This window comes from Colletes latitarsis, chromosome 7, assembly GCF_051014445.1.
Source record: "Colletes latitarsis isolate SP2378_abdomen chromosome 7, iyColLati1, whole genome shotgun sequence".
Taxonomy (NCBI): domain Eukaryota; kingdom Metazoa; phylum Arthropoda; class Insecta; order Hymenoptera; family Colletidae; genus Colletes; species Colletes latitarsis.
In genome coordinates, this window is record NC_135140.1 from 3294885 (window position 1) to 3309459 (window position 14575).

The 14575-nt window shown below is 36.4% G+C and overlaps 1 protein-coding gene across 4 annotated transcripts in view; it reads left to right on the forward strand.

The window, feature by feature from the left end:
- The window catches only part of Wake (ankyrin repeat and fibronectin type III domain containing protein wide awake), a 225862-nt gene that overhangs the window by 110792 nt on the left and 100495 nt on the right, over window positions 1-14575 (forward strand). For 3 of the 4 annotated variants that reach the window (XM_076769202.1, XM_076769205.1, XM_076769204.1), the window contains 2 exons: window positions 10668-10816; window positions 14088-14213. In XM_076769202.1, the coding sequence (XP_076625317.1) occupies window positions 10668-10816; window positions 14088-14213 (275 nt within the window). The remainder of the gene's footprint in view (window positions 1-10667; window positions 10817-14087; window positions 14214-14575) is intronic. The other variant, XM_076769203.1, reaches the window with a different exon arrangement.

A 14575-nucleotide genomic window follows, 5' to 3' on the forward strand; every position in this document is an offset into this window, starting at 1 on the left:
CTAAAGCCACATATTCTTTGGATGGTTTCAGCAGTACCAACTGGTCTGCCATTCTATTTTTCTTCGTTTACTCCAAATCATTATTAACCTAGCAAATAATCAAACACTTTAAAGAATATTTTAATTTAATAAAAATGTGGGATAGGACATTTTAACGTAGCAAACATAAGTCGTATTTATTTCACACTTCTAAATGTAATGCAACTCAAAGATTAATACCTTCGATATAAATTAAATAGCTAGAGTACTATTACTTAGCTCGTTGACCAATCGTTCCATTCGCTGATCGTCAAAATGGCGCGTCTTGTACGCGGAAATGCTTCTTTCAGGATTGGTGCCAAGTAACACTGTATAGTATTCTGCCTTTGTTTACATAGTTATTCAAAAATTGTTTCTGGGTCATTATTAACATTGTAAGTAGTTATAACTCTCTGGATTATTATTATTTATAATTATAATTTTTATAAGAGTCCCAAACAAATTTCATGAAGAACTAAATGTGCAGTAAAATGGTGGAAAGTTCATGGGTTAATTTTCGTTCGACTATAATGCTTTTCTAAAGCCACATATTCTTTGGATGGTTTTAGCAGTACCAACTGGTCTGCCATTTTATCTTTCTTAGGTCAATCTAAATCATTATTAACCTGGTAAATATATCAAACACTTTAAAGAATATTTTAATTTAATAAAAATGTGGGATAGGACATTTTAACGTAGCAAACATAAGTCGTATTTATTTCACACTTCTAAATGTAATGCAACTCAAAGATTAATACCTTCGATATAAATTAAATAGCTAGAGAACTATTATTTAGCTCGTTGACCAATCGTTCCATTCGCTGATCGTCAAAATGGCGCGTCTCGTACGCGGAAATGCTTCTTTCGGGATTGGTGCCAAGTAACACTGTATAGTATTCTGCCTTTGTTTACATAGTTATTCAAAGATTGTTTCTGGGTCATTATTAACATTGTAAGTAGTTATAACTCTCTGGATTATTATTATTTATAATTATAATTTTTATAAGAGTCCCAAACAAATTTCATTAAGAACTAAATGTGCAGTAAAATGGTGGAATGTTCATGGGTTAATTTTCGTTCGAAAATATAATGCTTTTCTAAAGCTACAGGATATTCTTTGGATGGTTTCAGAAGTATCAACCGGACTGCCATTCTATTTTTCTTCGTTTACTCCAATTCATTATTAACCTAGCAAATAATCAAACACTTTAAAGAATAATTTAACTTAATAAAAATGTGGGATAGGACATTTTAACGTAGCAAACATAAGTCGTATTTATTTCACACTTCTAAATGTAATGCAACTCAAAGATTAATACCTTCGATATAAATTAAATAGCTAGAGAACTATTATTTAGCTCGTTGACCAATCGTTCCATTCGTTGATCGTCAAAATGGCGTGTCTCGTACACGGAAATGCTTCTTTCGGGATTGGTGAAATGAATTTTTACCAAAACCCGCGAGCACCGAAAACGAAGGGTACTTGCGAACGCTGTTGGAACGTTTGTTTCTTGCTTGTTCTCATTAAAATGTGGCGCGGGTTACTCGTATAACGACTACTAATGACGCAATTAGACTACGAAATTCGTGTTAATTACATCAGACAGCGGAAAAAGACATGAACTTTCGGGCACACGCTGCTCGAGTGTTTCTCTTTACTTAATTAGTCAAAGGAGACCAGGTTTCCTTTGATTCGCGAGCGTGCAATACCGAGTAAATGCTTATATCTCGACACGTTCGATTGTCTTTTAACTGTTATTAAATGAACAAAACCCACAGATGCCCCGATAGAAACGCGAATCACTTAATAATTAACAAGTTCTACAATTTCTACGCAAACTTGGTCGTTGTTTTCGACGATGTTAGCGATTCCTTCTGTGTGGGTTGAGGATCTCTGATCCCATAATTAGGATCCTTTGTCAGTGGGGAAACTACTCTACTTTACATTGATCAAGAAGGATCAACCAAAACACGAACCTACGCGATGTTTGGCAAGCTGTTGTCCTTTGCTTTGAACAACATCCTAGAAAGCAGGATTGAACAATCCAACAGGACTCTGCCCGTAAGGTGGATTCGATCCAGCAATGGTGTCGGATTAGTTTCCCACAGTTCATCAACAACGAAGTGTCGCCATTCTATTCGCGTGACCCAAATCAAACGGATTACACCGCGTGGTCTGTTTTGGAGGCGGTTAAAGAAATGTTTACTTACGCAATCGTCGAGATTAAATAGCAGAAAATAAGCGTTAAACTCTTTGGGGTATAGTGGGGTTAAAATACGTCCCTGATTACGAAATTAATATTCTCAACTCATCTTGAGGAATTAAAATAACTTTTATTATACGATCTATCCATTTAAGAAGCTAATTTCCCTTTGACCGGTATTAATAATATAATTTTAAAAGATACTTGAAACTGTTCAGAAATTCTCGAAGGGAGGGAATAATTTATCCTTCGTCCCTTTTTACTGAAAACCTGCAAAGCCTTCTACCATAAATTCATTCTTATATTCTTGCAATTTTATGGATCCTGATAAATTCTGGTTACGATCGCGAAAAACTATGAAATTTATTATAAGTCGAATTAAGTTTTTTATTTCTCAAATATGAAACTCAAAAGTTGCTGTATTTTCTACAGTTATATATTCCATATTTGACGATACAAATTACATTGACATCTCCTTAGAGTCATTTTGTGAATAAAATATTTCGATACTTTACCTCCGAATTGAGAATGTTAATCATCGAATTAACCTTTTCCATTTTCCAATAAATGTTATTTTTGCCACGAGCTTCGTGGAAATCAAATTTCATAGCTTCTTTACGTTTCCTTATGCTGCCCACGTGTTCAAAAGGTCGAAATAAAGAGACCATAGTGACGTTGAAGAAACGTCCCGTTATTTCGAGGAAATAGAGTTTTCGTGTTTCTCCAGTGCATTGCCGCTCCGACCTTTTCACACGTCTCTGCCTTTCAACGATCGAACGAGTGTTCTGGCGGCGAAAGATACTCATAAATCCATCCGATATATCCGAACGAGGTTTTGAATTCGGAATCGAACACGAAACTGTACAAATCGAATCCTTCGTCAGCGGCGATCAGTTTTGTTACCGGCGAGGCTCGGCCCCGGAGCACGTAGAACGGAGATTTTTCTCGCCGGGAAATCATGTGTGCGATGAAATACGAGCTGGATCATCTCCGTGGCGTGAAAATTTACGCGTCCAACAATTTCCTGGAACGACGCACCACGCGGAGAAGCTGAGAACGAAGCGGAAGAATTCTCTTCTCCTCAGTTTTCGCTGCTAACGAGATATTCGAAACCACTATGGGACCAACAAAGTTACATAAGCATCGACACATATAGGAAATATCAAGCATCGTGTTGTAGCAAGACTGGAATAACCAATAAGCAAGACACCTGAAACAAATTGATCAAGTTAATTGCAATTGCAGCTGCGAGGAGCAAGTTTTCCTCACGCATTTCAAGGTGACTTGAGTGTGGACGAGTCATTAGCAGTAACAAATGTACTCACGAAATTAAAACGATACCTAAAATGTTCGAATTATATTGCTTTAGCGTGGACAGAATGTTCGTATGAGACGCCATATTGAAAATGTTGCTTCAGTGTAGACGTAGCTTTTCTGAACGAGATTTTGGGATCGTCGATGGGACCAAGAAAGTAACGTAATCATCGACACATATAGGAAATATCAAGCATCGTGTTGTAGCAAGACTGGAATAACCAATAAGCAAGACACCTGAGACAAATTGATCAAGTTAATTGCAACTGCAGCTGCGAGGAGCAAGTTTTCCTCACGCATTTCAAAGTGACTCGAATGTGGACGATTTATTAGCAGTAACAAATGTATTCACGAAATTAAAACGATACCTAAAATGTTCGAATTATATTGCTTTAGTGTGGACAGAATATTCGTATGAGACACCATATTGAAAATGTTGCTTCAGTGTAGACGTAGTTTTTCTGAACGAGATTTTGGGATCGTTGATGGGACCAAGAAAGTTACATAAGCATCGATACATACAGGAAATATCAAGCATCGTGTTGTAGCAAGACTGGAATAACCAGTAAGCAAGACACCTGAGACAAATTGATCAAATTAATTACAATTGCAGCTGCGAGGAGCAAGTTATCCTCCCGCATTTCAAAGTGACTCGAGAGTGGACGACTCATTAGCAGTAACAAATGTATTCACGAAATTAAAACGATACCTAAAATGTTCGAATGATATTGCTTTAGTGTGGACAGAATGTCGTATGAGACGCCATATTGAAAATGTTGCTTCAGTGTAGACGTAGCTTTTCTGAACGAGATTTTGGGATCGTCGATGGGACCAAGAAAGTAACGTAATCATCGACACATATAGGAAATATCAAGCATCGTGTTGTAGCAAGACTGGAATAACCAATAAGCGAGACACCTGAGACAAATTGATCAAGTTAATTGCAATTGCAGCTGCGAGGAGCAAGTTTTTCTCACTTATTTTAAAGTGACTTGAGTGTGGACGACTCATTAGCAGTAACAAATGTACTCACGAAATTAAAACGATACCTAAAATGTTCGAATTATATTGCTTTAACGTGAACAGAATGTTCGTATGAGACGCCATATTGAAAATGTTGCTTCAGTGTAGACGTAGTTTTTCTAAACGAGATTTTGGGATCGTTGATGGGACCAAGAAAGTTACATAATCATCGACACATATAGGAAATATCAAGCATCGTGTTGTAGCAAGACTGGAATAACCAATAAGCGAGACACCTGAGACAAATTGATCAAGTTAATTGCAATTGCAGCTGCGAGGAGCAAGTTTTTCTCACTTATTTTAAAGTGACTCGAGTGTGGACGACTCATTAGCAGTAACAAATGTACTCACGAAATTAAAACGATACCTAAAATGTTCGAATTATATTGCTTTAGCGTGGACAGAATGTTCGTATGAGACGCCATATTGAAAATGTTGCTTCAGTGTAGACGTAGTTTTTCTGAACGAGATATTCGAAACCACTATGGGACCAACAAAGTTACATAAGCATCGACACATATAGGAAATATCAAGCATCGTGTTGTAGCAAGACTGGAATAACCAATAAGCAAGACACCTGAAACAAATTGATCAAGTTAATTGCAATTGCAGCTGCGAGGAGCAAGTTTTCCTCACGCATTTCAAGGTGACTTGAGTGTGGACGAGTCATTAGCAGTAACAAATGTACTCACGAAATTAAAACGATACCTAAAATGTTCGAATTATATTGCTTTAGCGTGGACAGAATGTTCGTATGAGACGCCATATTGAAAATGTTGCTTCAGTGTAGACGTAGCTTTTCTGAACGAGATTTTGGGATCGTCGATGGGACCAAGAAAGTAACGTAATCATCGACACATATAGGAAATATCAAGCATCGTGTTGTAGCAAGACTGGAATAACCAATAAGCAAGACACCTGAGACAAATTGATCAAGTTAATTGCAACTGCAGCTGCGAGGAGCAAGTTTTCCTCACGCATTTCAAAGTGACTCGAATGTGGACGATTTATTAGCAGTAACAAATGTATTCACGAAATTAAAACGATACCTAAAATGTTCGAATTATATTGCTTTAGTGTGGACAGAATATTCGTATGAGACACCATATTGAAAATGTTGCTTCAGTGTAGACGTAGTTTTTCTGAACGAGATTTTGGGATCGTTGATGGGACCAAGAAAGTTACATAAGCATCGATACATACAGGAAATATCAAGCATCGTGTTGTAGCAAGACTGGAATAACCAGTAAGCAAGACACCTGAGACAAATTGATCAAATTAATTACAATTGCAGCTGCGAGGAGCAAGTTATCCTCCCGCATTTCAAAGTGACTCGAGAGTGGACGACTCATTAGCAGTAACAAATGTATTCACGAAATTAAAACGATACCTAAAATGTTCGAATGATATTGCTTTAGTGTGGACAGAATATTCGTATGAGACGCCATATTGAAAATGTTGCTTCAGTGTAGACGCAGCTTTTCTGAACGAGCTTTTGGGATCGTCGATGGGACCAAGCAAGTAACATAATCATCGATACATATAGGAAATATCAAGCATCGTGTTGTAGCAAGACTGGAATAACCAGTAAGCGAGACACCTGAGACAAATTGATCAAGTTAATTGCAATTGCAGCTGCGAGGAGCAAGTTTTCCTCACTCATTTCAAAGTGACTCGAATGTAGACGACTCATTAGCAGTAACAAATGTACTCACGAAATTAAAACGATACCTAAAATGTTCGAATAATATTGCTTTAGTGTGGACAGAATGTCGTATGAGACGCCATACTGAAAACGTTTTGGCGGGCCAAATGGCGCTTGATGTTGTTTCGCTGTAAACGTGGTTTAAGGAACAATTATGATTGCGAGTAGCGTCGGTCCCACGTCCAGTTTCCAACGTCGACGTTAAAGCGACGAGACTCGAAGCGGTAAAATGGGGGCTGAATCGAAACGCGTCGATGCGGAAGACTCGTTCGACGAAACAAACGCGAAACGGGATACACGGCTCTCGTTGTTCCACGACTTTTTTTCGCTCCTCTAGTCCTTCGACGTTCTTCCTAACGTTTGACTGTTTCAATTTGGCCAGATTACTGTGGGGGGCTGATACGCCTCGAACAAACGAATCTCGCACTTTCACGAACTACGTGACCAGACACGCTTTTCGAGATTCGCGTCCAACATTTTCAATTCGAAGGTAATTTCAACGTGAGAAAATATTTAATACAACGTGGCTTGGAAGGCTTGCAATTCAATTCGAAATTAACGAGTGTCATGTAACAAAGTTACCACGCTTCGTTCGTGACGCAAGCCGAACCGATCGCTCGGAATAAAATTTCCACCACATGGTGCCCGATAAATTGCAACGACGAAGAACCGGTTCGAATACTGAATTACTTTCATCAGCATTTTGGGTCGAGGAATACTCGATATTGGATCAGAATTTCATTCTGAACGGAAACGTGCGTTTCGGAACTGCGGTTCTCGGCGCTTGATTCCCATTGTGCTCGAGCGAGGGACCTAATATAGAGGACCCGTAGCGTTTAATAGGATTTAAAGCGCACGGGAGTTCCAAGAAGTTTCAAATACATTTTACAACATCGAAGACTAGAAGTGGATTTTTTCGGCGTAACGGTCGAAAACACGTTCCCCCCCGGAGGAGGAGGAGGATCCAACTTCCTTCGGTGAAGAGTTAGCGAAGTTCGAAGGGCAGAGCCTCGCGGGACAGGTTTTCTGTCCATTAAACAATTCCAAGTTAGCTGCGGGTGTCGCAGACCCGCGGAAAATTCGATCAGGAGTTATTACGTTGGAACACGTCCGAAGGAGATTCTGTTTCTTACACGAGACGGATGATCGTCGTACCGGGTGCAGTTTTAATCCTTCAGCAAGTTCCACGGATCGATACAACTCCTGAGATGCTCGTATGTCTTCCTCAAGATGGTTTCCAGCTGCTTGCGTCGTACCTCGAAAAAACAACAAACAGAGTCTCGAACAATACTTGTCTGTCGCTTCGTCAATTTTCAAAGGTACCGTACGCTTCTTTTGCGACCGTTTCCACTACTGTGGAAATTTCCGAGCCGAACCGGAGTGTATACATCTCTTTCATGTCAATTTCTCATGTTCGCCGAAGCGACATTTTAGTCGATACGATTCTATTTTCGTTTCGTGGGACAGACGTTTCAAATTTTTTTCTCGAGACACCCTGTACGAGATAGAGGTGAACGTAACAGTTGCAGACCCAGGATTCGACTTAAATGGGTCATCGATGGATTAAATAAAGCGGGGTTGTACGATAGAATTTGTAAAAAATTTAATTATCGTCCTCTATTATTTTTTGTAACTAATTGCATAAAGTGAAGACAATTGCATAAGGCAAGTCTCATATAGAGACGATATTGTTATTATTGTTACAGTAAAGTATGTGAAATACGTGTTAAACAATACGATACAATATTCTATAAAATACAACTGAAACATCAAAGATAGTTAATATCAGAATGAGTTTCTGAAAATCTACATTAACGTACAAAGTACGAGAAGATTCGTAACACGTGTTGAAAAGTGTGATTTTTCGTGTAAAAATAAATAAAAAATGTGAAACAATCTTTGATACGAGCCTTCATTTACAAAAAAATTGATTTATTCGAGTACATGTATGAATCACTGTGATTTTATTCAAGCGTCTGACCATTACTCGTGTTTTCTACTTACGTTATTATTTCCAAACGTTTATGTCAATCATTCCTAACGTAGGCGTTAATATTCTGGATCGAATGGTTAATCATCGGAGCGTTTAAGTTTAATTTGATCAAATATTTACACGAATTAATGTTTAAACACTATTGTCCTGTCACTCAACGTGTCTGACATTCCTCGTATTTTCTACTTGCGTTATTATTTCCAAACGTTTATGTCAATCATTCCTAACGTAGGCGTTAATATTCTGGATCGAATGGTTAATCATCGGAGCGTTTAAGTTTAATTTGATCAAATATTTACACGAATTAATGTTTAAACACTATTGTCCTGTCACTCAACGTGTCTGACATTCCTCGTATTTTCTACTTGCGTTATTATTTCCAAACGTTTATGTCAATGATTCCTAATGTAGGCGTTAATATTCTGGATCGAATGGTTAATCATCGGAGCGTTTAAGTTTAATTTGATCAAATATTTGCACGAATTAATGTTTAAACACTGTTGTCCTGTCACTCAACGTGTCTGACATTCCTCGTATTTTCTACTTGCGTTATTATTTCCAAACGTTTATGTCAATGATTCCTAACGTAGGCGTTAATATTCTGGATCGAATGGTTAATCATCGGAGCGTTTAAGTTTAATTTGATCAAATATTTGCACGAATTAATTTTTAAACACTGTTGTCCTGTCACTCAACGTGTCTGACATTCCTCGTATTTTCTACTTGCGTTATTATTTCCAAACGTTTATATCAATGATTCCTAACATAGGCGTTAATATTCTAGATCGAATGGTTAATCATCTGAGCGTTTAAGTTTAATTTGATCAAATATTTGCACGAATTAATTTTTAAACACTGCTGTCCTGTCACTCAACGTGTCTGACCATTTCTCGTATTTTCTACTTGTGTTATTATTTCCAAACATTTATGTCAATGATTCCTAACATAGGCGTTAATATTCTGGATCTAATGGTTAATCACCAAAGCGTTTATGTTGTTCAAGTGTTTAAAAATCAATGGTTCATGCAAATATTTGATCAAATTAAACGCCGTTGTCCTGTTGCACAACGTGTCCGACCATTATTCGTGTCTTCTACTTGCGTTGTCGCATGTAAACTCTACTAGATCATAACTGATAACTATACTGGCGGTGATCGTTATATCGATTTTCGCAGAAACAAATGCTCGTACGCAAAAAATTGTAATCCACACTTTCCCCCATGTATCGGGTGGTACCAAGAACTTTCGCCACGCCCTACATAATTCATTCGTGATTTATACATATTTTTATATCCCACTGGCTTCCCTGCATTTGCGATATACGAAAATGAATATTTCATGCAAAACTTGATTTCCATGGTCGGAATGATGAATTATGCGAAAGGATTCTACACGTGTCACGGACTTTGCGTAAATCTTCTAGTTCTCACCGACGCTGTGGGGAAACTCGATAGCCGAGGAAAAGTTTTTCCCGAACGAGGTACGTTCTCTCGTCGAAAATTTATACAAAGTATCGATCTCGTTAAAATCGATAAGAATATAAAAAGAACGATCCCATCCAGCTACCGGTTGATTCCATGAACGAACGAATAAAATGTCGCGAAAGTAACTAACTTTTGATCGAAGGAACGTACTCTAAAACACGCAAAGAAGCGTCTTTTCAGCGAGCGAGAGAATTATATCAGACACTATTCTCTTGTCTGTCTTGCATTTACATTCAAGAACAGACTGTAAAAGCGAAGGAATATTCAAGAGTTTAAATGTTCCCTGGAATACAGCTTTTTCTTTGAGGTTCTGTTTATGCGTGCAAATTCACTTTTTTTCTGGAAAACAAATTTAAAACAAAGAGAAAACGTGGCTTTATAATTAGACATTTAGTTTTTAAATATTGAACAACTCCTAATTGTAGTCCAATACTTTTATTTGTATTCTGGAAATTTTAATTAGACGTCAAATAAAATAAATGGCAGTGAAAAATATGTATTTAATGCTAGAAAAATCTCAGAAAATACGAATACTTCTATTTGACTTTATGGCTGGACAAATCCTCGATGGAGCTTTATTCGATCGAGAAGCACGAGGAATTCGGCGTGTCATGGCGTCGTTCGTTGCTTCTCTGCGCGCCGTTGTAATTATCGAAGGTGGATAAAAGGAAGTAGTTGCTTTTGCTACGGAGACAAAGTGCTCGAGGAATAGATGAACTTCCTGCTGATAGACGGGATCCCGTAATTCCGATCTCGTGTCAGTGGTTCGTTCGTACGATGGGTTACTTTGGGTCGTTGACATTGATTTTTCTTCCCCGAGCAATTTTTCTGCCAGAAAATATTCGTGAACAAGTTGATTTTAAATGTCCAAACGACTGGCGATGCGTTTGAAAAACTCGTAATAATAAATTTTACGTGTGTTTCAGTATCCCCGCGGTAGAATGCAAACCGGAAACGAGATCAGCGCGAGGTCCTGGCGGACGTCCTGCGCCTCTCTTACGTTCCAGGACTCTGCCAGCCATCGTTGCACCTGGTTTGAGCATCCTTCAGGCACAGATCGATGCTCGCTACAATGGTCAGTTACTTAAACTCTTTGTTAAATTAAACATAATCTTTTATTTTAATCTATGCCCTCATTTGTTATTATACAGAGGAAAAAGTAAATATTCGTATACGATATAAAAGATATTTCTTCAGTTGAGATGTAAATAATTTAATTATAACTTGTAGGTCTGGTTTTTAAACGAGGAAATTTTATTTGCTGTTTTTTGCAATTTTATATACAGGGTGTTCGACCACCCCTGGGAAAAATTTTAATGGGAGATTTTACAGGCCAAAATAAGACGAAAATCAAGGATACTAATTTGTTGATTGAGGCTTCGTTAAAAAGTTATTAAAAAATTGAATTGAAAAATTTCAAATCATTTTGAAAAAAATATTTTTAGTTGCAGGAGTCAATTACAACCATTTTTGGTCATTACACATACCCCCGAAATCCTACGCATTTTCGAGAAAAAAAATCATCATCGAAAATTTCATGTCCGACCATACCATTGACATGTTTCACTGAAATTTTATGCAAATCTTTAAAACGTCATAACTCCTGAACGGATTGGACGATTTCAATGTTTAAAAAAGCAAACAACGCATATTTTACTAAAGAATATGTAGAAATTTCAAAAATATTCGAAAAGTTGATCCTTGACCCCGTAAACTGAGAAAAACCCAATAACAATGGTCCAATTTTCAAACAACCATAACTCCTACAATAGTGAATATATTTCAATGAAACTTTTTTCTGAAGTAAAGCTCATTGGTACCTATACAAAAGTATTAGACAACTTTTCTGTAGGGTGTCTATCAAAATTACTAAAAATCAAACACGAATTTTTAAGAAAAATCGACAGCGGGTTGCTGTCTAAATTTTTCGACGAAATTCAAAAATTTCAAATCCTTGTGGAAAATTATTTTCGGTTGTATTGGTCTATTACAATCATTTTTTATCATTAGACATACTCCTAAAATCCTACCTACTTTCGAGAAAAAAATTCGAGAAGGTATTGAAATTTTTAGATGAAATTGAAAAATTTCAAATCGTTCTAAAAAAATTATTTTCGATTTCACAGGTTGATAACAATCATTTTTTGTCAACAAACATAACTCCAAAATCCTACTCAGTTTCGAGAAAAAAATACCTTACCGAAAATATAATTTCTGGCCAAAAATGTCTGCCCGAATTTTCATGCGAATCTTTAAAACGTCATAACTCCTGAACGGTTTGGACGATTTCAATGTTTAAAAAAGCAAACAACGCATATTTTTCTAAAGAATATGTAGAAATTGCAAAAATATTCGAAAAGTTGATCCTTGACCCCGTAAACTGAGAAAAACCCAATAACAATGGTCCAATTTTCAAACAACCATAACTCCTACAATAGTGAATATATTTCAATGAAACTTTTTTTTGAAGTAAAGCTCATTGGTACCTATACAAAAGTATTAGACAATTTTTCCGTAGGGCGTCAAGCAAAATTACGAAAAAGGAAAAATGAATTTTTAAGAAAAATCGAGAAGGGGGTAGGTGTCTAAATTTTTCAACAAAAAAAATTTCAAACCGTTCTAAAAAAATCAGTTTTGGTTGCAGGGATCAATTACAATCATTTTTTGTCAATAGACATGCCCCCGAAATCGTATCCACTTTCCAGAAAAAAATTCAAGAAGGTGTGAATTTTTTCGACAAAATTAAAAATTTTCAAGTCGTTCTGGAAAAATTATTTTTGGTTGCAGGAGTCGATTACAACCATTTTTGGTCATTACACATACCCCCGAAATCCTACGCATTTTCGAGAAAAAAATTAATTACTGAAAACATAATGTGAGGCCTGAAATGGTTCCCCGAAATTTCATGCAAATCTTTAAAACATCATAACTCCTGAACGGATTGGACGATTTTAATGTTTGGACAGACAAACAACGCGTATTTTGGTATAGACTATGTATAAATTCTAAAAATATTTGAGAAGTGTGTCTTGATTCCGCACATTGAGAAAAACCCAATAAAAATGGTCCAATTTTCAAACAACCATAACTCCTACAATAGTGAATATATTTCAATGAAACTTTTTTCTGAAGTAGAGCTCATGGGTACCTACAAAAAAGTATTAGACAACTTTTCTGTAGCGCGTCTATCAAAATTACTAAAAATTACAAAAACAAATTTTTAAGCAAAATCGACAGGGGGGCAGATGCCTAAATTTTTCGACAAAATTCAAAAATTTCAAATCGTTCTAAAAAAATTATTTTCAGTCGCAGGGGTCAATTACAATCATTTTTGGTGAATAGACATACCCTCGAAATCCTAACCACTTTCGAGAAAAAAAATTCAGTATGGGCGGAACTTTAAACGTTAATAACTTTTTAACGAATTCTCCATCAACAAATTAGTATTCTTGATTTTCATCTTATTTTGGCCTCTAGAATCTGCCATTAAAATTCTTTCCTTGGGTGGCCGAACACCCTGTATAACCTATATCTTATGTGTCTTTCTTTATCGTAATAGTGAGAATAATTTATCATTTATTCATTGGTTCCGTTAATTTAGTTTTTATTACCGTATATTAACCTTTGAATCGAGTTATGATGGATACATACTATGTATCCCCCCGCAACGATAACACTATGAAAGTAAATAAATAGTTTATCGTATTGCAAGTATCTTAAATTTATATATTTATTTGATAACATGTCGTTCTTGTTGCTAAATTTATATCGAAGCAAACTTAATTCAAAAGTCAAATACATTTATTAAATGAATGAACTATGCTTGTTTGGCAAACACAGTACTCTATACTTGTTCTGATGTGATTAAATTGTGTCTTTATTAATTCAGCAACTACAACACAAAAGTTATACGATAAAGTAAGCTATTATTTTAAAATATCAGTCATGCGTACGATACAATAAATATTATAATAAGTACTTACATACTGAAGAAATTATTACAACATTAGTACCATCTATAAACTATTTTCAGATGTTAAGAGTAGACTCTCAAGACTAAGAGTAACGAAAAAAAAAGAAATTATTCATTTTATATGCAAAACATAAACATAGTGTTCTACCTTTATTTACATACTTATTCAAAGATTGTTTCTGAGTCATTAATAACATTGCAAGTAGTTACAACTGTCTGGATTATTATTATTTATAATTATAATTTTTATGAGTCCCAAACATATTTCACCAACGACCAAGTGTGCAATCGAATGGTGGAAAGTTCATGGGTTAATTTTCGTTCGACTGTAATGTTTTTCTAAAGCCACAGGATATTCTTTGGATGGTTTCAGCAGTGTCAACCGGTCTATCCGTTCCATCGCCCGCAGAAAGTGCAGGTTCCGGAAAGCGTGGGAGTACAGCTTCCCATTGCACCAAGCTACTCGCACCAAGGATATCCTTCACCGATGACACGATAGGTAAGACAGAGGTTTATCCGGTAACATTCGTTTCGAAGTCATACGTCTTCGATTCTCGGAGTCTGTATTCTCTGTATAAACATGGATCTTCGTTAAACATCCGGTCTGGAAAAGAAAAAGACGGTGGTTCGTGTTGTGAAACAAAACTGACGATATCAAAAGAGTCTAAGAATGTTTATATCTTAACATATATACAAATTCCATTTCTTATAGCAGTAATTATTTATTTTATTATTTATTAGCCGAGAGACCAGCCTGGTTATATTTTGTAATCCATCTCCTGACAGAAATATATCACTTTGAACATTGTAGTAAAAAGAAAGTACATCGGTTAAAATTCAAACTTTGGTCGAAGATTTCAA